General features: G+C 66.2%; 2 protein-coding genes across 12 annotated transcripts; both read right to left on the reverse strand.

The window, feature by feature from the left end:
* Positions 1 to 4,460: 4,460 nt before the first annotated feature.
* Positions 4,461 to 10,913, reverse strand: NPDC1 (neural proliferation, differentiation and control 1). 7 transcript variants are annotated; one of them, XM_022578114.3, is made up of 9 exons: positions 10,323 to 10,903; positions 7,170 to 7,316; positions 5,868 to 6,002; positions 5,609 to 5,779; positions 5,472 to 5,538; positions 5,298 to 5,382; positions 5,126 to 5,205; positions 4,897 to 4,993; positions 4,461 to 4,828 (listed from the first exon to the last, which is right to left on the reverse strand). In XM_022578114.3, exons 1-9 carry the CDS (start codon positions 10,432 to 10,434, stop codon positions 4,760 to 4,762), a joined length of 963 nt encoding a protein of 320 aa, XP_022433822.1. In that variant the 5' UTR covers positions 10,435 to 10,903; the 3' UTR covers positions 4,461 to 4,759. The 7 variants fall into 7 exon arrangements, with proteins under 7 accessions (XP_022433822.1, XP_089770167.1, XP_022433820.2 ...); XM_089914041.1 differs by having other exon boundaries at positions 5,126 to 5,208; positions 10,323 to 10,769; XM_022578112.3 differs by having other exon boundaries at positions 4,461 to 4,993; positions 10,323 to 10,910.
* A 6-nt stretch (positions 10,914 to 10,919) lies between these two features.
* Positions 10,920 to 18,313, reverse strand: ENTPD2 (ectonucleoside triphosphate diphosphohydrolase 2). Of its 5 annotated transcripts, none has more exons than XM_089914037.1 (9): positions 18,103 to 18,313; positions 16,560 to 16,677; positions 15,846 to 15,996; positions 15,198 to 15,347; positions 14,622 to 14,741; positions 14,487 to 14,535; positions 14,278 to 14,397; positions 13,214 to 13,396; positions 10,920 to 13,113 (listed from the first exon to the last, which is right to left on the reverse strand). In XM_089914037.1, the coding sequence occupies exons 1-9, from the start codon at positions 18,217 to 18,219 to the stop codon at positions 12,910 to 12,912; spliced, it is 1,212 nt and encodes a 403-aa protein (XP_089770163.1). In that variant the 5' UTR covers positions 18,220 to 18,313; the 3' UTR covers positions 10,920 to 12,909. The 5 variants fall into 5 exon arrangements, with proteins under 5 accessions (XP_089770163.1, XP_089770162.1, XP_022433808.1 ...); XM_089914036.1 differs by adding an exon at positions 15,505 to 15,664 and having other exon boundaries at positions 13,214 to 13,348; positions 14,278 to 14,535; positions 15,198 to 15,425; XM_022578100.3 differs by adding an exon at positions 15,505 to 15,664 and having other exon boundaries at positions 14,278 to 14,535; positions 15,198 to 15,425.
* Between the last annotated feature and the right edge of the window lie 730 nt (positions 18,314 to 19,043).

The following is a 19,043-nucleotide window of genomic DNA, read 5'->3' on the forward strand; positions in this document are numbered from 1 at the left end:
CACCCCACCCCTGCTGCCTCTAGGACACCTTTGTCCCAGAACCCAGATTCCCAGAGAGGGGTTCCATCCGGGGGTCCTAGGAGTGTCTGCCCACACAAGGCCCCAGCACGTGCCCACGGTGGGCAGGTGCCAGGCTGGGCCTGGCCCCGGGGTGGGCTGTGGGGCTGCCAAGGAACCATGTCTGTGGAAGCCCCGGCGGCGGGGCCCAGGTTCTGGCCGGGCCGGGAAGAGCTGCAGGAACCTGGGGTGGGAGGCCTGCCCTTGGGGTCTCCAGGTCTCTTCTTCCAGGTCCCACAGCCCAGGGTGGGAGTAGGGGCAGGGAGGGGGCTTTCCAGGCTGGAAAGGGAAGGAGTCGCTCTGTCCCTGACGTGGGCAGGGGGCTGGCACCCGCTCCAGGAAAAGGAAGGCTGAAGTCCAGAGTCCCTCTCCTCCCCCGCCGTCCGGCCAGCCCTGGAGGCCCAGGCATGGAGGTCCAGTTCCTTCCCCTTTTGCTCTGGTTCCTCGGAGCTGGACGGCCCTGGCTCTGGCCTGCACCCCGCGCTCAGCCATCAGCTTCCTTCAACCTGGCTGGACGTGGCTGGGCAAGGCCCAGCCCTCATGCTAGTGTCCTAAAGGCCTCAGGCCAGTCCAGTTTTTGGAGGCTGCGGGCTGGGTGTCGTGGAAGGAACAGCAACCAGGAACCAGTGGTTGGATCTGCCGCCCACGCCATCCTGGGCGCCTCCCATCGCCCCGAAGTCCCTGTCCTGATCCATGCGGGCTCCCGGGGCTGCTGGCCTCCCCCAGCTCCCGCCCTCCAGTGAGGACCAGCCTGCCCTCAGGGCAGGAACCGGGGAGCTGGCGGCAGAGCCATGGAGGGGGACAGAGGCAAGTCCAGGAGAAGGGGGGCAATGTGGCCCCTCTGAGGCTCCCCACCCCCTGCATAACCTCTGAGCTGCGGTGAGGCCTTGTGCAACATCGGCGGGGGGGGGGGGGGGGGCAGAGCGGGGCCTGCGGGATCTGTCGGAAACCATCTGGTGGCCCAAGGTGTGGATGCAGCCGCCAGGCCTGGCTCCCACGGGCCAGCGTCAGGCCCTGACCGGAGCAGACAGCTACTGCCACCCCTGCCCTTCCGGCACCCGTCATTTAGAGAGAGGACCACAGTGGCACTGGGCCTTTGGTCCCACCCAGGCGTCCCTTCCCTGGCACGGGGGCCCCGGAGGAGACCACCCCCTCTCCCTGTGGCAGGCGCCCCTCGGGCGGTGGGGGAGAGCAGGAAGGAGCTGATCCCGCCACAGCCTGCCAGTGACCTGGCTCCTGGCTGCCAGAGCCTCTGCCCTTCCTGTTTGCACTGCCAGGCTGGCTGGGGCCCTGCCACCGGCCTCACCCACACCCGCAGCCCACTCCCTTCCTGGGTGGACTTGAAGGAACCTCCCCCACCCTTACGTGAGGTCTGCTGCTCCTAGGGGCCCCTGGCATGCCTGCCAGTCACTGGGGCCCCCCCGTTCGTGAGAACCTGCTGGCTGGGAAATGGGGCTCCAAGGTTGGCCCAGAGGTGGGTCAGAACGAGAGGTTCTCAGAGGAAAATGAAAAAGGTGAGAGAGTCTGAGTCAAAGGGAAAGTGGGGCCTCCTCCTGCCAGCTCAGCCCTGGGCCTCGGAGTCACTGGGATGCAGGCGGGCACCCACCTCCAGCTTAGCAGCCCGTGAGCATCTGGGACCCAGGAACACAGGGTCACTCCTGCAGCTGAGCGCAGGGCTGCTCCAGGGCCAGCCTCCTGGCAGGCACCAATCAGACGGCCCCCAGCCTGTCCCCAGGGTCCCTGCTTCCCACTGCCCAGGGCCCAAGGGAAGAGGATTCCCCTTCCGGCGGCCTCCGCAACGAGTTAGGGGCCAGCAGACCGGGTCAGGGAAGGGAGGGCAGGGTCTTGGGGTCCCCCAGGGAGGAGGGCCTCCCTCAGCCCACTCACCGGGCGCAAGGCCCCGAGCAGCTCCATGTCCGTCCCCATCTGGCTTTTTTGGCCCCCACTGGCCCCAGGCGAGCTCAGACAGAGCCGGCCCCTGCTTGGTCAAATCCTCAACCACCCTTCCTTTCACAGGCCCTGGGGTGCAGGGGGCTGCCCTGGGGCTGGAGCTGCTGCTCCTGTCCCCAGCCCAGGTGCCCTGCCCACGAGCACTTTTCCTGGCCACCACACCAGGAACCCTGAGCCCACCTGGGACTCTCACAGGCCCCATCTCTGGCAGTCCTCACCCCACCTCCACCCGGTTCTCACTAGAGGGCATGGGGGGTAGCGGGGCCGGTGATGCATGTGTGCCTCCGCTCCTTAGGAAGCTCCCCTGGCCTGCTGTCCTCCCGAGTGTAGGTGCCAGAGGGTGACACTGCCACAGCCCAGCATAGACCCTGGGGCTAAGATGGTGCTTGGCACAGACCGCGGGGTGGGGTGGCCCCCTAGCCAAGAGCCTAGGCAGTGGGAGCCTCCCCAGCTGCAGACCCCACGAGGAGATGTCCTCCCGCCGCTGCGCAGGTTGGTCCTCCTGCCAGCCTGGGTGGCTGAGATGCTCCGGGGTTCCGAGTCCCCACCCTGCACCCCCCCAGGGCCCTGGAGGAGCCCCCAGCAGGTCCTGGAGCTCCCCCTGGACAGGATGTGGCCATGCTCCACAGCCTGGGCAGGAAGGGAAGGAGGGCTGGAGGGGCTGGTGGCTTCCAGGTGGTCCACGGTGAGGCTGGAGGCTGCTGCCTGCTGTGGCTGCCCTCCGGCACTGCCCTCGTGCTGCTCCCTCAGCTGCACCCCCAACCTGGGGCGCCCACCTTCCCAAAGGCACTCCCTGAGCCCCTGCCTCACCCTCTCTCTGGGAGTAAAGGGTGTGCGGGCTCCCTCTGCCGCCTTCAGCCCGCTCCTGCAAGAGCCGGGGGCTGGGAGCATGGCCACCAGGGGGCCTTCTGGGCACGTGTCTGGACTTGGCTGTGCTCAGGGCCACCCCTGGGGCAGACAGCTGGGTAGCCAGGCTCTGGCCCTCTCTCCCTGAGGCGCCCCTCGGGATGGGGCTGCGTGCTCCCCACTCCTGCTGCCTAGGTGCTGTCGTCTGGAAGGTGACAGTGGTCAGCACGTAGGGTGGCCGCTCTCTGCCCAGGTCAGGCCAGCACGAGGTGGGAAAGGCAAGTGCCAGGAGCTCGGGGACTGACCCCAGGGCTCCAGGGGAACCGCCGGCCCCGGGTCTGCAGGGTCCAGCTGGCGAGACGGACTGGCCTGGCCGGATCAGCCTGGGTACCTTGCTCTTGAGTGAGAATTTAATCTCTCTGCCCCCCAGTTTTCTTCGTGGCTATTTCCCCTCACGATACAGATTAGATGACAGTGGACAGCGGTCCTCGTCGCCCTGCCTGCATCCCACCCTACCCTCATTCCCAGCTCCCTGTACCCGGCCCATTTCATCTCCCACACCAGTGCCTCAAAGGAAAACTGAGGCTTCCTGCTGAGGGCCAGCCCAAGGCCACGGCCCAGGAGTCAGGGGTGGGCTCTAGCCCCAGAAACATACCGCTTTAGGACAAGCCATTAGCTCTAAGCAGAGCCAACCCCATTTCCCCGGCCCAGCCCCACCTCAGGGACCTGACTGTCCCAAACTGGCTTTGTGCCCCCCATTCACGGCTGCCCCCATCCATCTAGGAGCCAGAGGTCCAGCATTCTCTAGACGCCCCACCCCTAGGAATCACTAAGGGGCTTCTGAACCCAACCCATCCCTCATTCCCAGCCTTGGTGAGGCAGACAGGTCTGATACCCACACCCTGTGTGCGCCAGGCCCCCGCTGCCCCTGGACCCCAGAAATCCCTCTGCCAGGCCCAGTCTTGGCACTTCTGACCACGAAGTTCGGCCACCACTCTGGGCCTTCAGCTGGAGGTCCCCTCCCCCTCCACTGGCCTCCTTGCTCCTTGGCGGGGGATTGGGGTGCACCAAGACCCAGCTCCTGACACTCAGGGCCCCTGCCACCTCTGTCCCCTAACCTGGCCCACCCACCTGTGTGCAGCCTGGGTCGCTCTGCCTGGCGTGCCCCCCGCACAGGCTGCAGGGGCCCACAGTCAATCCTGCATGCCGTCCCTCCCCGCCCTCCAGCCCATGTGGACACAGGGCAGGAACGGAGGCCTGGGGTGCCCGCTCCCAGCCCTTTTTATCACACAAGAGGATGGCGTCTTGAGGGAGGGGCACCAACTTCAGACTGGCCTGGCCCTGCGCCGCACTCCTCCCCTCCCCAGCTCTGGGGCACGAGTGTTGGTGGGGGGAGGCCTGGAGGAGAAAGAGGTTAGGGTGGTCCTCTGCCTAGGAAAAATAAAGCCTCCCTTCCCCAGCGGGCGGTGACAGGGTCTTCCCACGAAGGGCACAGAGATCCCATCTCTCTAGGGGAGTGGAAGGAAGCCTGAGGCCCCGTTCCAGGGTCCCTCCGCGGTGGCTCCCAGTGGCGGGGATGGGGGAGGTCAGTCTCCAGCACACCCAGCCAAAGTTTTGAAATGTACTTTAATTGGCTTGTCTCCCAGACTCCCAATCCATGCCTTGTCTCTCGGGTTGTCTTCCTCCCCTCGACTGGGGGTGTCCAGATGTGAGGGGGCAGGTGCAAGGAGCAGGGAAGGTCCCTGGCAGCAGGGGGAGTCTCCCTGGCAAGGGGTTCCCAGCCGCCCCGGGGCCCCAGCCGCAAGCACAGTGTCAGGACACAGTCTCTTTAATGGGAAAGGCTGGGGCCTGCCCCTCCCCACCCGTGGGCAGCGCATCCACGAGAGGGTGGGCATCAGCCTTCGGGTCACTGCAGCGGGGGCGCGGACAGCGAGGCGTGGTCGAACAGTGGGTTCCGCACCTCCATCTCTCCAGTCTGCGAACGCTGGCGTTAGGTGGGTCCAGGGCTGGGGCGGGACACCCACCGCCCACCCCCGCACTCACCGGGGCCAGGCCGGGGCACTCGTACACCGTGAAGTCGCCGTCTTCGTTCTCCTCGTCAGAGGAGGCGGAGTCCAACTCCTTGGGGGGCTCCTTATGCCTGGGTGGGGGCAGGATCGTCGGGTCCTCCCTCACCCTCCAGGTGCCAATGGCCCGGGATAGGGGCGGGAGCAGCGGGCCGGGGTAGGGGTGGCTGGCCCAGGGGTGGGGCGGGGTGGGTGGGGCTTCTCACCGCTCCAGGCACCGCATCTGCTGCCTCTGGTGCTGGTAGTGGTACATCTCCGCGCTGTGCGCCAGCCGCTGGTCCCCGGGCTGCTGCGGGAGTGGGGAGACAGGGTCAGGTCGAGGCGGGGCGGCGGGGCGGGGCGGGACGGGGCGGGGCGGGGCCGGGCGCGGCCACACACCGAGATCCTGGGCGTGGCTGGGGAGCTGGGCGCCTGCGGGGCCGCATAGTCGGCCTTTTGGGTCAGGCGAACGTCTCGCTGCAGCCTGCGAGGAGTGGAGACACCACACCTGTGACCCGCGGGGTCACCGCCCAGCCGCCCGGCCGCCCGCCCCCAGCCCGGCCCCAGGCTCACCGACACCAGCAGAGAACGGCCACGGCAAGGGCGGCCGCGCCGGCCACGGAGCACGCCACGATCAGCACTGCAGGGAGGGGGCGCAGTGAGGGCAGCCTTTCGGGCAGGACCCTGCCTCCCCGCCCGGCCAGACTTACGGAGGGCAAGGCCATCACCGCGCCCGCCCCGCGGCTCCAGCGGGGACATGTGCACAGGCCCAGATGACACAGTGGAGCGCAGGGAGGTGGTGCGGGGCGTGGGCGCTCCCCGCGTGGAGGGGAGGCCCAGGTTGGGGCCCCGGCCACGCTCTGAGAGCCCCAGGGTGGATGCTGCAGAGGGAGAGCAAGTTAAACGGCAAGACCAGGCCGGGGTCAAGGGCGGTGGGGAGTTGGACAGGGGAAGGGGGCGGGGTCTCACCAGCCTCCAGGAGCCGCAGTCGCCCTTCAGGCTGGGGTGGGGCCGTGAGCCTGGAGTGCCCCGCCTCCTGCCGGGCTAGCTCCTGGGCCAGGAAGTCGATCTCATCTTCCAGTCTGGGCTGGGGCAAGCCCTCCCCTGGGGAGGGTGAAGGGCCATCAGGTGGAGAGGCCCCCAGCCCCTCCCTGGCAACACCAGCTACCCGGAGCCTTCCGAGAGGGAGAGAGGGAGACGCCCATCTGGGAGCCAGCCCCAGGCCGAGGCCTCCTTCTCCCTGCAGGCTCCTCCCAGGCACCTGTGGCCAGAGGACCAGGTACCAGCCTACCTGCTCCTGGCCATCCCGGTTGCCATGGTGACAACTGAGGGAGCTCTGTGTGAGCACCAGCGTTCCCAGGAAAGCGGGCAGGGGGTGGAGGTGCTATGGGAACGTGCAGAGGCCAGGAGAAGGGCAGGGGTGCTGCCCCACACCCCACGCATTACCCACAAAGTGGTGGGAGGAGCACGGGGACAATGCGTCACCTGGCCCACTGCCTCCGCTGCCAAGACGAGCAGGACCCCCCAAGGAATGCGGAGAAGCCCCATTCTGTACCCCCGCCCCCACCAGGTCATCAGGAGGAAGGGAGGGCCGCTGCTGGGGCGGGGCCGTGGCTGGCTCCCCCTCGGCCCTGCCGTGGGCACCACAGTCCGGACAGAGGCTCCAAGTAGACGCCCCCGCTCAGCACCCAGAGCGCAGAGCATGCGCCTTCTGCAGCAGGCCCCCGCCCCGCTCGCTGCCAGGGACATGCTCCTCCAGAAAGCCCCTCCCAGCCCACCCGACTCTTCAGCCCCCAGAGCACCTTCTGCAATGCCCCATCACACCTGGAGTCACTCTGGCTGGCACCATCCCGACAGACTCTGGGCTCAGGCCGGCGGGCAGGGCACCGCCAGCGCAATCAAGCAGACAGGACAGGTGAGCAATGGAGAGAGAGGGGTCGCTGGGCAAGGAGCAGGGGTGGCCCAGCGGGTGGAGAAGTGGGTGCCTGAGGGGTTTGGGACCAACTCTGCGGAAACCCAAGCCTGGGGAACTCTGACCCCGCCTCTCCCAGAATCACCCCAGCACTTCACACTGGATACCTCTTGCCCTGGGAGGGGCTAACTGCCCCAGGCCTCAGCCCACCACCCAGCTCTGGGCTGGTGCTATCTGGAAAGGATCGCCAGGCCACTTGGAGGGTGACTTGAGAGTCCCTGGCACCCCACAAAGCGCAGGAGACCTGAGAGCTAAGGCTGGGGTCAAATGTACCAGATGGGGGAGGGAGGAAGCCATACCCTGGGGCTGGCGCAACCTGGGCACACACAGCCCCTGCGGGTCCTCCTGGAAGGGCTGAAGGCAGGGCCCACAGACACGTGCACCCGGGGGGCACCGCGCCCGCCTCTTCAGGGCACAGTCCAGGCTCCCAGGACAGACGGCTGCATCTGAGAAGAAAGCGGAGGCAGAACAGGGTCACGGCCAGCCTGACTCAGCCCCTGCACAGTAAGTAGGACTGTCCTGGCCACCCCAACCCCTCCCTACAGAGCCGGCCAAGCCTGGCTCCGGCCATTGTTCTGGGCAGGCCCTTCCTCCCCTGCACCAGGAATCAGAACCAGGAAGACAAACAGTCCTAACACTTATCGGAACTCTTGCCTCACTCCCTCCCCAGAGTCCACTTCCCTGACCTGAGCCAGCTCTCCGCACAGGAACTGTCCCCTACCATCCAGAGAACGTTAGGGCCTTGCAGCGCTCCAAGTCCCACCTCCAGTCTCAACCCGTCCTAGAGCGAGTCTCTCACCCCTGCCCAACCTGGGAGGCCCAGAGGGCGGGGCCCAGGTCACTCCCTCCCACCACCTCGGGGCTGTCTCCTATTTCAGGGCTGCCTCCCCACCCCACCCCACCGCAAACCTCATCATGACATCCTACAGCCCTAGAGGGCCAAGCTGGGAGACAGCACAGGTCGAATCACTGCCCCCACATCTAACCTCTGGCTTGTCCCCAGGGCACAGCCGAGCCGCTGGGGCTGGGGATACTTGCGATGGAGTCTGCCAGTCTCACTTGCTTCGGAAACACAAACCAGGCCGGGGTCACTCCTGCAGCCACCACTGCCAGGGACTGGGGAAGGCCTGGGACTACAGGCCAGGCCATTTCTAATTTGGGGCCCAGACCTCAGTGTCCTGTACACGTGACCAAGGCTCCCATTCTGATGCTGGGGGGTGGAGGGTGGTGGCCCTCTCTGCCTCAGTTTCCTCTCTGGATGCAGAAGGTGAGTTGCCTCAAAGCTGGGGAATGTCTCGGGCTCCCCTGGTGGCGCAGTGGTTGAGAGTCCGCCTGCCGATGCAGGGGACGCGGGTTCGTGCCCCGGTCCGGGAGGATCCCACATGCCGCGGAGCGGCTGGGCCTGTGAGCCATGGCCGCTGAGCCTGCGCATCCGGAGCCTGTGCTCCGCAACGGGAGAGGCCACAACAGTGAGAGGCCCGCATACCGCAAAAAAAAAAAAAAAAAAAAAGGTGGGGAATGTCTCAAGACCTGGGACACTAGCCCCATTCACGGGACAGCAGAGCCAGTGGAGCCAGGGGGAGACCCAGCAGAACCGTCAGTGGTGTTGGGGAGGTCGGGGTGGGCACATCTCGGAGAACCAGGACAGTCCCTGCTGCAGGAGGGTGACATGGGGCACCCGGGAATGCCCGCTCTGTCCTCCTCCAGACTTTGGCTGGCCTGGCTTGGTTTCCTTGATAACCTGACACCCACAGCCTCTTGGCTGTAGGCATCCCTTCAAGGAAGTTCCAGCAGCTCCTACAGCAGGTGGGCAAGCGGGCTGAGGTTGCCATCCCAGGGATCCCCGCTCCAGCACAACCTGAGTCGGCAGGCGCCCATATCAGTGAGTTGGGCCCAGGGCCTGGGCTAGTTAAACATTAAGCCTGTGCCATCTGGTCTGTCTGGACCCCACCCACCAGCTGGGCACCTGGGGAGCCAGGCAGCCGCGGGCCCTAGTGCAGAGAACCCAGAGTGCGCCAGAGCAAGGGTAGAGGCCTGAGTTCCAGAGCTGGCTCTGGGTTCCAGGTTCCGGGGCCTCCCTCCACTCCCAGTCCCCCAACCCGGGACGATGTGGCTGCTGCCCATTTAGCCCTGGGAAGGCCCCTGCTCCAGACTCAGGGTGAGGGACGAGGTCCCAGGAACAGCAGCAGCTGGAGAGTGCCTGGCACCCTGCCCCGCGGCACCTGCCCAGCCCAGAGGCTCAGTACTGGGACTATAATCCGTTTCCTCAGGAGGCCCCACCCTGTATGCCCTGGAGCCAGGCCGTCAGCAGGCAGCCTCCACCATCCGTGGCCAGCCATGATCTGGCCCTCAGGCCTCCTTGGGAGCCTACCCTGGTGGTGCCAGGCCTCTGTCCAGGGGTGCTGTGGCCAGGAGGAAGCCTGCCCTGCTCTGGCCTCTTGAGGCCACACATGCAGACCACACGCACTGCCCGGGTTAGCATCCCAGCGGCATCATACAGTGGTCACTTCTCTGTGCCTCAGTTTCCTCACCTGTAAAATGGGCTGAGAACAGCACTTCTCCTATGGGGCTGCCAGGAAAAATGAGTGAAGTCATGGGTACGAAGCCTCCCAATTCTGCCACCTGGCAGAGTGCATTTTGGGTTCTGCGTTCCTGCAGACCTTTGGAACCTCAGTGCCCACCTGGGGAGCCAGGAGCGTCTCCCAGGACCCTGGGCTCATCCCTCTCTGCCTCAGTCTACCTTGGGGGGTGCCCTCCAACCCCAAGCACAGAAGACAGAATGGAGGGGCCCTGCAGAGCAGAGGGTGAGTGTGGAAGCAGAGACTGTAAGCTCCTCCTGTCCCCACTGAGGCCAGAGCAAAACCCTAAGCCTGGGACAAGCTGTCAGATGCCCAAGGAAACTTCAGACCCCACCATGGCAGCAAAGCAAGGCGCATGTCCACCACCCGAGGCACAGGGACCGACCAGCACTGCGACTCCGACTCCAGGACGGACACCGGCAGTAAGGACGGCAGGCACCCAGGGCCGGGCCCGCATCCGCGATGCCCGAGACGCGCGCACACACAGAAACGCCCACGGGACAGACTCCAGGCTGCGGGGCCACGCAGAGAGAGCCCTCCTGAGACACCGACCCACCAGGCTCACGGACCCAGACAAAGACATGAAGCGAATCAACACCAGAAGCCGGCACAAGCGCCATCCAGAGGAGCCCCTCGGCAGCCCGGTGCCGCGCCCTCCCCGCCGGGCCTGTTTTCCCGACCCGCGAGAGGCGGGGCCGGCGCGGTGGCTCGCAGGCTGGGCCTGCGGAGCCCGCGGGGCCTGCGAGGCCTGCGGGCCCTGGCGAGGGCGGCGGCGGGGAGGATGACGGCGGCGCCGCGCGGCCGGACCCCCGCCCGGCGATCCCCGGCCCCGGGGCGCCCCGCGCGCGGCCTGCGCCCAGTGCACTCGCTCACCCGGGCGGCGGGCGGCCGCACCGCGCAAGGCCGCGCCGAGGACGAGGCCAGAGAGCAGCAGCCGCAGCAGCCGCAGGTGCCGCGGGGAGGGCGGAGGGACAGGCGTCGCCATCCTTCAGCGCCGCCGCCGGGGCAGCATGGCACCGCGCGGCCGGGGGCTGGGCACGGGCTCCGGGCGCCGCGTCGGGGGAGGCGGCGGAGGCGGAGGAGGAGGGGGCGGAGGAGGAAGACGAGGCAGAGGCCGAGGAGGCGGAGGATGAGGAAAAGAGGCGGCGGCGGCGCTGACGCTGCGGCAAACGATCCGGGACGGAGGCTAGGCAGCGAGAGGCGCGCGTGCCGGGAGTGCGCCTGCGCGCTCCACCTGCGGGGGCGGGACGACGCCGTGAGGCTGCGCCCCCTCTCCCTCCCTCCAATTCTGCTCCCCCTTCCACCCACCCATCCAGCCAGTCCTCCGGGTGCCTCAACCACTGCCGCCTGTGCTGCCGGGGATGTTCTCTAGGCTAGGGACTGGTTGGGGATGGGTTTCCCCGGGATGCGCTTCCCCCGGGCCCCGTCCCTCTCGGGCTGCTAACTCCCACCCCACCCCCACCCTCCTGGAGCGGAGGACCTGCCTGGACCTGGAAGGACACCAGGCACACACAGCTGGACAGGTGCACAGAGATGCCCAGGTGTGCGCAAAGGCCCACCAGGCATTCAGACACACTGTGAAGGCAAACACACACGCACAGAACGAGGTCGGTGCCGGTGGCCACGGTGGTTGCAGTGGGACGGCCGCTCTCAGTGAGGCCACCAGGGGGCAAGAGTGACCTGGAGCTACTGATGACAGCCAGCTGAGAGCTGTCCACGGTGCCCAGGTGACAGCCTTTTAGCTCCGGGGTGCCCCACGGCAGCAAGCACTGTGATGCCCCCTCTTACCCCCCACCGGCTGCCTCCTGAGAGTACCCGCACCCCATCCCACCTGGAAACCTCCCAGGCTCACGTTACTGAGAGAACAAGTGCGGGGGGGGGGCGGGGGGGGAGGGGGGCCCCAGCACGGTGCTTCCTTTCAGCCCTTTGTGTTTCAAAACTTCGAAGATGGGGCTGGCTGCCCTCAGGTTTGTGAAATGGCTCAGAAACCAGCAGAAGTGTACGTGGTACGTGCGTTGGGCAGGGGGGTGATGAGCGAACAAGGACTGCCATCCTCCCACACAAGGCATGACCAGACAGAAATAGTGTCTGAGCTCACTTCCCAGAAAGGGGGAGGTGGCGGGGAGATGCAGCCAAGACCACGCATTCCCACGCTGGAGAAAACAGTGCTTAGGGAAGGGGGGTTGCAGGAGCGGCAGGTGGGGGTGGCTGATGTCTCTTGAGGACGCGGAAAACAGCACCCAGGCAGCAGGGACGCGACGTCTGGTGTGACTGCACGGCTTGGCGCCAGATCCAGGCTCCTGGCAAGGGTCATCCTTCTGAGCAATGGGCCCTTCGTCCGTCTTGGCCCCCGATCTCCACATCCCCCGACACCACCTCCTGTTTAGGGTTTGCCCCTCACCCCCCCAAGGTCTTGAGCATTGCCTGCACCCTAGGCAGCTGCCTTGCCCACTCACTCTCCTGCCTGCCATTCGCACCTGCACCCCAGGCCAGCTCGAGGCCGGGGCCCAGACTCCAGTCTGGCCTAGGTCACTGCTGCAGATCTGCCATTGCTGCAGGGGCTCTGCTGGCCAGAGAAGACTCAAGGGACTCAGTGACTCTTTTAGGCCAACCAACTAGCAGCTACTCCAGGCCACAACCGTGGAGCAAGAGACCAGGGTCAGTCAACACCACCCCAGGTCTGGGCCCAGAGAGGAAGGAAGTAGAAACAACCGGGGTCCTCCCTCGGGACCAGGAGGGGGCCTGTGCACCCAACACAACTGCGGGGAGGGCTTCCCTGGTGGCTCAGTGGTTAAGAATCCGCCTGCCAATGCAGGGGACACGGGTTTGAGCCCTGGTCTGGGAAGATCCCACATGCCCTGGAGCAACTAGGCCCGTGAGCCACAACTACTGAAGCCCGCGCACCGCAACGAAGAGTAGCCCCCGCTCGCTGCAACTAGAGAAAGCCTGTGCGCAGCAACGAAGACCCAACGCAGCCAAAAAAAATTTTTTTTAACTGTGGCGAGGGAGGGCCGGCAACAGCAGAGACGCCCCACCCCACGGACATTCTCTCCACTGCTCTATGAAAAACTTTTTACTACAAAATTTTTACAAGTAGGCGCTGGGCTGGCTCCCAGCTTGTGGGCTCTGACCCTCCCCCTAAAACCCAAGACTGGGGGTGGGAGGGGACTCTCAGGACTCCATTCCCTGCGGACCCAACCCCGCATTCACAGGCTGAGGGCTGCGGGGTGTCTGAATCCCCACCCACAGTAAGAGGAGGAGGCACACTAGGCCCTGCGATGAAGCCAAGGCAGGAGTGGGCAGGAGGGCGCTGGAGCCGGTTGCCTTCGCCGATCCGGCCAAATGTGGGCGTGGTCGCCAGAGCCTTGCTCCCGGGCTTCATTAGGGACAGAGATGTTGAGAGTGGGGTGGGGTGAGGCATGGGGGACTTGGGGCTGGGGCAGCTGCCCCCAACCTGCCCCTAGATGGCGCTCGGCGACTTGGCAGAGCACGCCCGGTGCAGCAGAAGGACGAACGCAGCCAGGGGCATGGCGGCGAATAGCAGAAGGAGGACGACCCAAGAGCTGAAGTCCGTGCCCTTGCGCAGCTCAGGCGGGTCGGCGGGGATCAGGTTGGTCAGGTTCAGCATGTAGCCGAGCGCCCAGCCGACAGCGGTGTCCCCGGCCTACGGGCGGGAGGCGTGGCCTCAGCCTAGGCGCAGCCCGGGAGGCCCCGCCCCCCGCGCTCGGCCCCGCCCCCCTGCGCGCGGGCCCACCGGCTCCCACCTTCTTCTGGAAGGTCACGCCTCCGAAGGTGCGCTCGTCGAAGCCGTAGCCGCGGCACAGCAGCTGCTGCACGAACGTGGCCCCAGCGCAGTAGTCGGGCAGGCGGGCCCGCTCCCCTGGCGCCCGAGCCTGCAGCTGGAATGCAGGTGGGAGACCGTAGGGCCAGCGGCCACCGGGAGATCCCTGCCCCACCAGGCACAGAAAGGCAATGCAGGGCTGGAGACCTCCCCGCAGGTCCCAGAAAGAACGAGGCTGAGGGGGCCTCCCCCAGGCAGAGCTCTTTCCTCAGGGCAGAACAGCGCGACTTCCGGATGGCAGCAAGAACCCGTGCCTGGGAGGGGGACCTCCAGGGGACAGCAGGGGTGGCCACGCAGCGGGCAGAGCACTGCAGCAAACTTGGCAATGGTCGGGCTAACAGGAGAGGCTCTAGGCCCCCTGGGCTTGCCTCCCGATCCCCACTTTTCCAGCATCCCCAAGTCTGTCTGAGACTAGCCACGAAGAGGACAGGATGGGGCCTCCGTCACCACCGAGCCCCACTCCAGAGACACTCCAGTGCCTCTCCCGGAGTCACCTCTTCCTCTGCATGCCCGAACCCCTCCATCCTTCACCTGAGCCAGTGTCCAGTCCGTGGTGGCAGCCAGAAACCTGGGGGTTTCTCACTCCCCCACCCCCAATTCTATCTGCTAAGTCTCCCCTGAGTCCTCTGCTTCTCCCCTGCTTGGCTGTTCTCCCCCACACTCTCCCAGCTACACTCCTCCCCACCCTGTCCACTCCATGCTCCCTGCTGCCCCAGGGCCTTTGCACTGGCTGTTCCCTCTACCCTCCTGATCTTGGTTCTAGGGTCAGGCCTCAGGGAGGCTTCTGCAATCTCATCTGGCTCCCGGCCTCCTTGCCGTAGCCTGGCCACTTTTCAAGTCTGATTAACAGTGTATCCCCCACTGCAGTGGGCATTCCGAGAGGCCTAAGACCCCCTCTACTCGTAGAGCAAACGAATGATCAGGACGCGTGACACTGGCTGGCTGAGCCCCCTGAGCAGCCCTGGAGGAGGGGGGTGCAGGCCTCACCTCACTCCACGTCTGGTTGCAGATGGTGACCACGGCCGCCTCTAGTTGCTGCAGGGTTGCCACGGGCAGCCCCATCACAGTTCTCAGGAAGTCCACCGTGTAGAAGAAAGCAGAGAAGGCCTGTGAGGGGGGTACAGTCACACCGTGACCAGACCCCAAGCACTTCAGGGCACGCCCCCGGCCCCCCACCCCCAGTCCTCTGGACTCACAATGAACTTTCCAGCCAGAGGGGGCTGGAAGATGCCGTTGAAGGAGCATCTAGAGAAGCGGCAGGAGGAGAAGTTAAAGAGCTCAGAGATGAGGCCACGGCACAGGGCAGGGTCGCTGCTTCCCGACAGGCTGACCTTGGCGCTTCTGTTGAAGGTCTGGGGCCGCTGGGCTGCAGTGCATGGCGACTCATACACATCCTGGAGCAGCACATGAGTGGAATAGCCCTTCGGCCAGCAAGGGTGGAAGCCGTGAGTCTGGGCAGATGACAAGGGTGTGTGTGGCAACACCACCACTCCAAGCACTGCCCACCATCCCCACCCTAAGACCCTAGGAGGGCCTCCCCAGAGGACCAGCTGATAAATCTCCCACAAGTTCCACTTTGGCAACATCACCTCTGAGCTCAGGAGCAATCCATGGCTCCCCCTTCTTGCTGGACAAAAAGCAACCCCCTTAGGCAGGCAGTCCAGGTCCTCTGAGATGTGGCCCTGGCCCTCCTTCCTCCCCAGCCAGCCACTCACCAGGCTCACCTCCAGCCCCTGGGCCTTTGCCCATGCTGGATCCCTGCCCACCTGTCCTTACAGCTGATGAAAGCCCGACTTTGGTTCCTGGAGAAGCCCCCCTCAGTATGGCTGCTGTTCGGGCTCTGCTCTGGGCCCTTGGCCCCCACTCCCCCTGGCTCCCTACCTCCAGAAGGACTCAGTGGAAGGTACCTGGAGTGCACTGGCCAGCAGCCTCCAGAGGACCTGGTCACGGCCATAGCAGAGGAAGCTGTGGGTGTAGACGCGGTAGTGCTGGCCGTAGAGCTGCAGCTGGACCTCATTGGCCGGATCCTCAGCTGGGCTGGCTGTCTCGAAGGTGATCTGTGTGGAGGCGCCCCCCAGGTCCATGGCCCCCAGCGTCCCCTTCCTTGGCCGGAACCACTGGCCCACCCAGCCATACTGTGGGAAGTGGAGGTTGAGGTCAGCCAGTGGGTGGGTGCCCACACCCCTGGCTCATCGGGCTGGCCACCGGGCCCACCTTGATAAAGTTCTCCAGCAGGTAGTTGGCGGTCACCCAGCCAAACACCCCCTCATCCTGGGCTGAGAGGATGCGGGCACCACGGAAGTCAAAGGGATACTGGGTCAGCGTCTGCGTCGCGGCCGCGAGCACGTTGGCCGCAGCCTCTGGATTGGTTAGGCTATGACACAGGGAGGATTCTGAGGGGCATCTTCCCCAGATGGCCGTGATCCTGCTGCTGGGGTGCACAGCCAGCCGAGGGGGCCCCAGCCCGGGGTTGCTGCGGGGGACATGCAGGGCCCGCCCTGTGCTGAGGCCGTCGTGGTCCCCGGGGCCAGGAGGTCAGGGGATGGCACACTCACTTGAGCAGGCGCATGCCCGCTGTGGCTCCCAGGTAGAGGGGCGTGCCCGCGTGTCTCTCCTTGGGCACATCCCGAAGCGCCTGGTTCAGGCATTCCACAAGACTCTGCCCAGCCCCAGAAGGGTTGTCAGCGTAGCTAGAGATGCCCCCACCTAGAGGGAGGCAGCAAGATGGGCCTAAGCCTGGTGGGCAGCCTCTAGGTGGACCATAGGCCAGCAGGGCGGGGGCGGTGGGGGAGGGGCTTGTGCTCCTAAACCAGGTGGCAGCTGAGACCAGTTCAGAGACAAAAGGGCCCGTCCGTGTGCCACCCACAGTCTCTGAGCTGCCACCTGCCCAGTGGATGAGCACACAGGTGGCAGGACAAAGCGCTGGCTATTGTCAATCCAGCCTAGCCTGCCCAGGGGCCTGCCTGGGTGTGCCCACTGGCTCCTCGGAACCCCTCCTGCCCCACCTGGGATGTAGAGGCCAGTCTTGGGCCAGGGAGGGCCCAAACCTTCCAACTGTTTCCTGGGGCTTCTCTTCTAGGAAAAGAAGGGATGCAGCCTGTCTTTGGGGGAGCTCCTGCAGCTCCTGCCTGGATTGGGCCCCACCTGGCATCAAGCAGCGGGTTCTGATGGCTGGTGTCTGCACAGGCTAAAGCCGGAGAGAGCTCCTGAGGCCCTACAGTGAGTGGGTGTCCAGGCCAGGGGGCGCCTAGTGCACAGGGGACCCTTACCACGCACATCACAGGAGCTGTGCTGGCCAACGATGCCTGTGTCGTTCTCTTTGTCCGCTGGCCACTTGTAGATGAACATGGATGTGTGGGAAGAGCCGGCGTCCAGAACGATGCCATACTGGGGGTGGGGGGAAGGTCAGCCTCAGGGGGGGCGGGGGCCTGAAGCCATGCCCTTTGACTCTCTCAGCTCTCCAGCCCACCCCACCCCACCCTGTGTCGAGGGTGGAAGCTTCAGAATGAAGCTCTGAGGCTCAGAGAAGGCCAGGGACAGTCACTGTGCCACAGCTTGCTTGGGGGAAGAGTGGGAGTGGAGGTGGATGGCCCTCTGACTGCGGAAGCCTTCCTGGCAAGGGCAAACTGAGGGGCAGGATCAGAGTCAGGGGTCCCGGGACCACGCTTGGAACCTTGCCCGGGGGGGCATGAGGTCCCCAGGCTGCAGGAGAAAAGCTATAGCTTCAGGAAGCGCCCCTTCGGGCCTGCTCTTCCTTCCTCCCCTCTGTCCTTATCTCTCTGACCTCAGCCCAACCTGAGGATGTGGAAGCGAGGGGGAAAGCTGGGCTGAGGCTGCGCGTGGGCCTGCGATAAGCAGACACCCCCTCCCTGGGCCTCAAAGGCAGGGCCAGAGAGAGTTGCCCTGGCGCCACACGGGCCTTCCAGGCAGGTCGGGCGGGTGACGGTCAGCACCCAGGTTGCAAGGGCCACTTTCCAGCACCTGCCCCCAGGGGCCTGAATTCCAATAGGAGGACCCGGTCTGGAGAGCATGCCCTCCTAAGCCGGGAAGGGGGCCGCTCTGGTCCTCTCCCTGACACAGGGAACTCCAGCAGCAGCAGGCCAAGTGGCCCGCCCCACCGCACCCCTACCGGGTGGTCGCCCTTGGCTACAGGGCACCCACCCCAGCGATCTCCATCCTGGGCTCCTGGGCCTTAGAGCACCCACCATCCACCCACGCATCAAGCCGGCCCACAAGCCCAATAGAGGGTTAGGGAGGGCGGGCTCCTGGAGGCTGAGTCTGGCGGGGATGCGTGGGGGGATCAGGCCTAGCCCGCTCCGACCCCTTCAGGACCAGCCAGGGCTGCCCCCGCACTGTGGGAGCCACCGGAGAGGCTGGGGAGGAGTCCCTGGGCCCCAGCGCCTGTCGCACCCCATCTGGGCCAAACCCCGAGGCGATGCCTCCCTGGAGGCCGAACGTGTTGGGGGCGCGGGCCGGGCCGCGGCCTGGGGCGCCGCGGGGGTGCGGAGAGACACCCGTCGGCCGCGTCGCGAAAGGCTCCGCGGCGGGCGCGGCGAGCGGAGAGCTCCCGGGACTTCGGCCTCCCGCACCGCGTCCCCCGGAAGCGCCGCTGCCGCGCCCTGGACCGGGACCCGGAGCGCTGGTGAGGGGCCTGGGACCTCATCCCGCCGGGCCGGGAGCGGAGCGCGCGGGGTCCCGGCTGCCACGCGGGCGCAGCCTGGCCCTGCTCGGTCCGAGCCTCTCCGCCCGGCGCCCCGGCCCAGCCAGCAGCTCCCGGACTGCGCCGGGTTGCCAGGGCGCTCCAGCGTGCACCTTGAGGGCGGGCGGCTCCCGGATGTCGCGGGTGGGGACACACAGCAGCAAGAGGCCGGCGAGGCCCGCCGCGGCCAGCAGCAGCGGCGGCAGCAGCGACAGCGCCTTCCCGGCCATGGGGGCGCGGGGCGGACCAGGCGTTGACGGCGCGACGGCGGGGAGCCGGGAGGCCGAGGTCCCGGGACCGCGGGGTAGGCGCCTGGGGCGGGGCGCGGACCGGTCCACGGCTTCCACGCCCACTGACGGGCCGCCCCGCCCACCTCCCGCTTGGCTCCGGAGCACAGGTGAGAGACGCGGCGGCTGAGTCACCCGCGCTGCCCCTCCCGGCGCCCTGGTCTCAGCCCAGGCGCCCTGAGGCTATGTCCCACCTTCTTCCTGTCCGCTCAGCCCCAAAGACTCACCCCTTCTGACCTGTCCCCCTGACCTGTAAGTGCCTGCCGACCACGCTCTGCCTCTGGGCACTCCGCTCCAGCAGGACCTAGAGAACCCCCAGCCCCTCGGGCCTTAGGGCACGGCGGCAGAAGGCCTGGCCTGGGGGTGGGCTGGGCTGCCTCCCAGGCAGGCTTGTTCCAAGGGTCATGCCGCTGCAGAGCCGGCTTTCCCCTGGCCTGGTCGTGAAGGAAGGAGGCAACGCCAGCTACAGGAACCACGTGGGCTCCCGGCTGGGCCCCTGCCATGCCCTCCCGGCAAGAAAGGGCTGGCCAGCCTGCGATGCTGACCCAGTCCTGGGCTGCATGGCAGGGCATCGCCCTGGTCACCCCCCAGGACACTGAGCTGACCCAGGCTGAGCCTGCTCTGGAGGTGCTGAGACCTCAAAGCTGAATGCCAAGCAGGGTGAAGCCAGACCTACTTCACATAGTTCCAAGGTGACAGATGAGGGCACAGGCAGAGAGAGGGACAGGATGGCCACAGCCGCACCATGCCCAGAAACAAAAGAACCC

Source organism: Delphinapterus leucas, chromosome 6 (genome assembly GCF_059928025.1).
Source record: "Delphinapterus leucas isolate spDelLeu-1000000601 "Yukka" chromosome 6, BTC_Dleu_Yukka2, whole genome shotgun sequence".
Classification (NCBI taxonomy): Eukaryota; Metazoa; Chordata; class Mammalia; order Artiodactyla; family Monodontidae; genus Delphinapterus; species Delphinapterus leucas.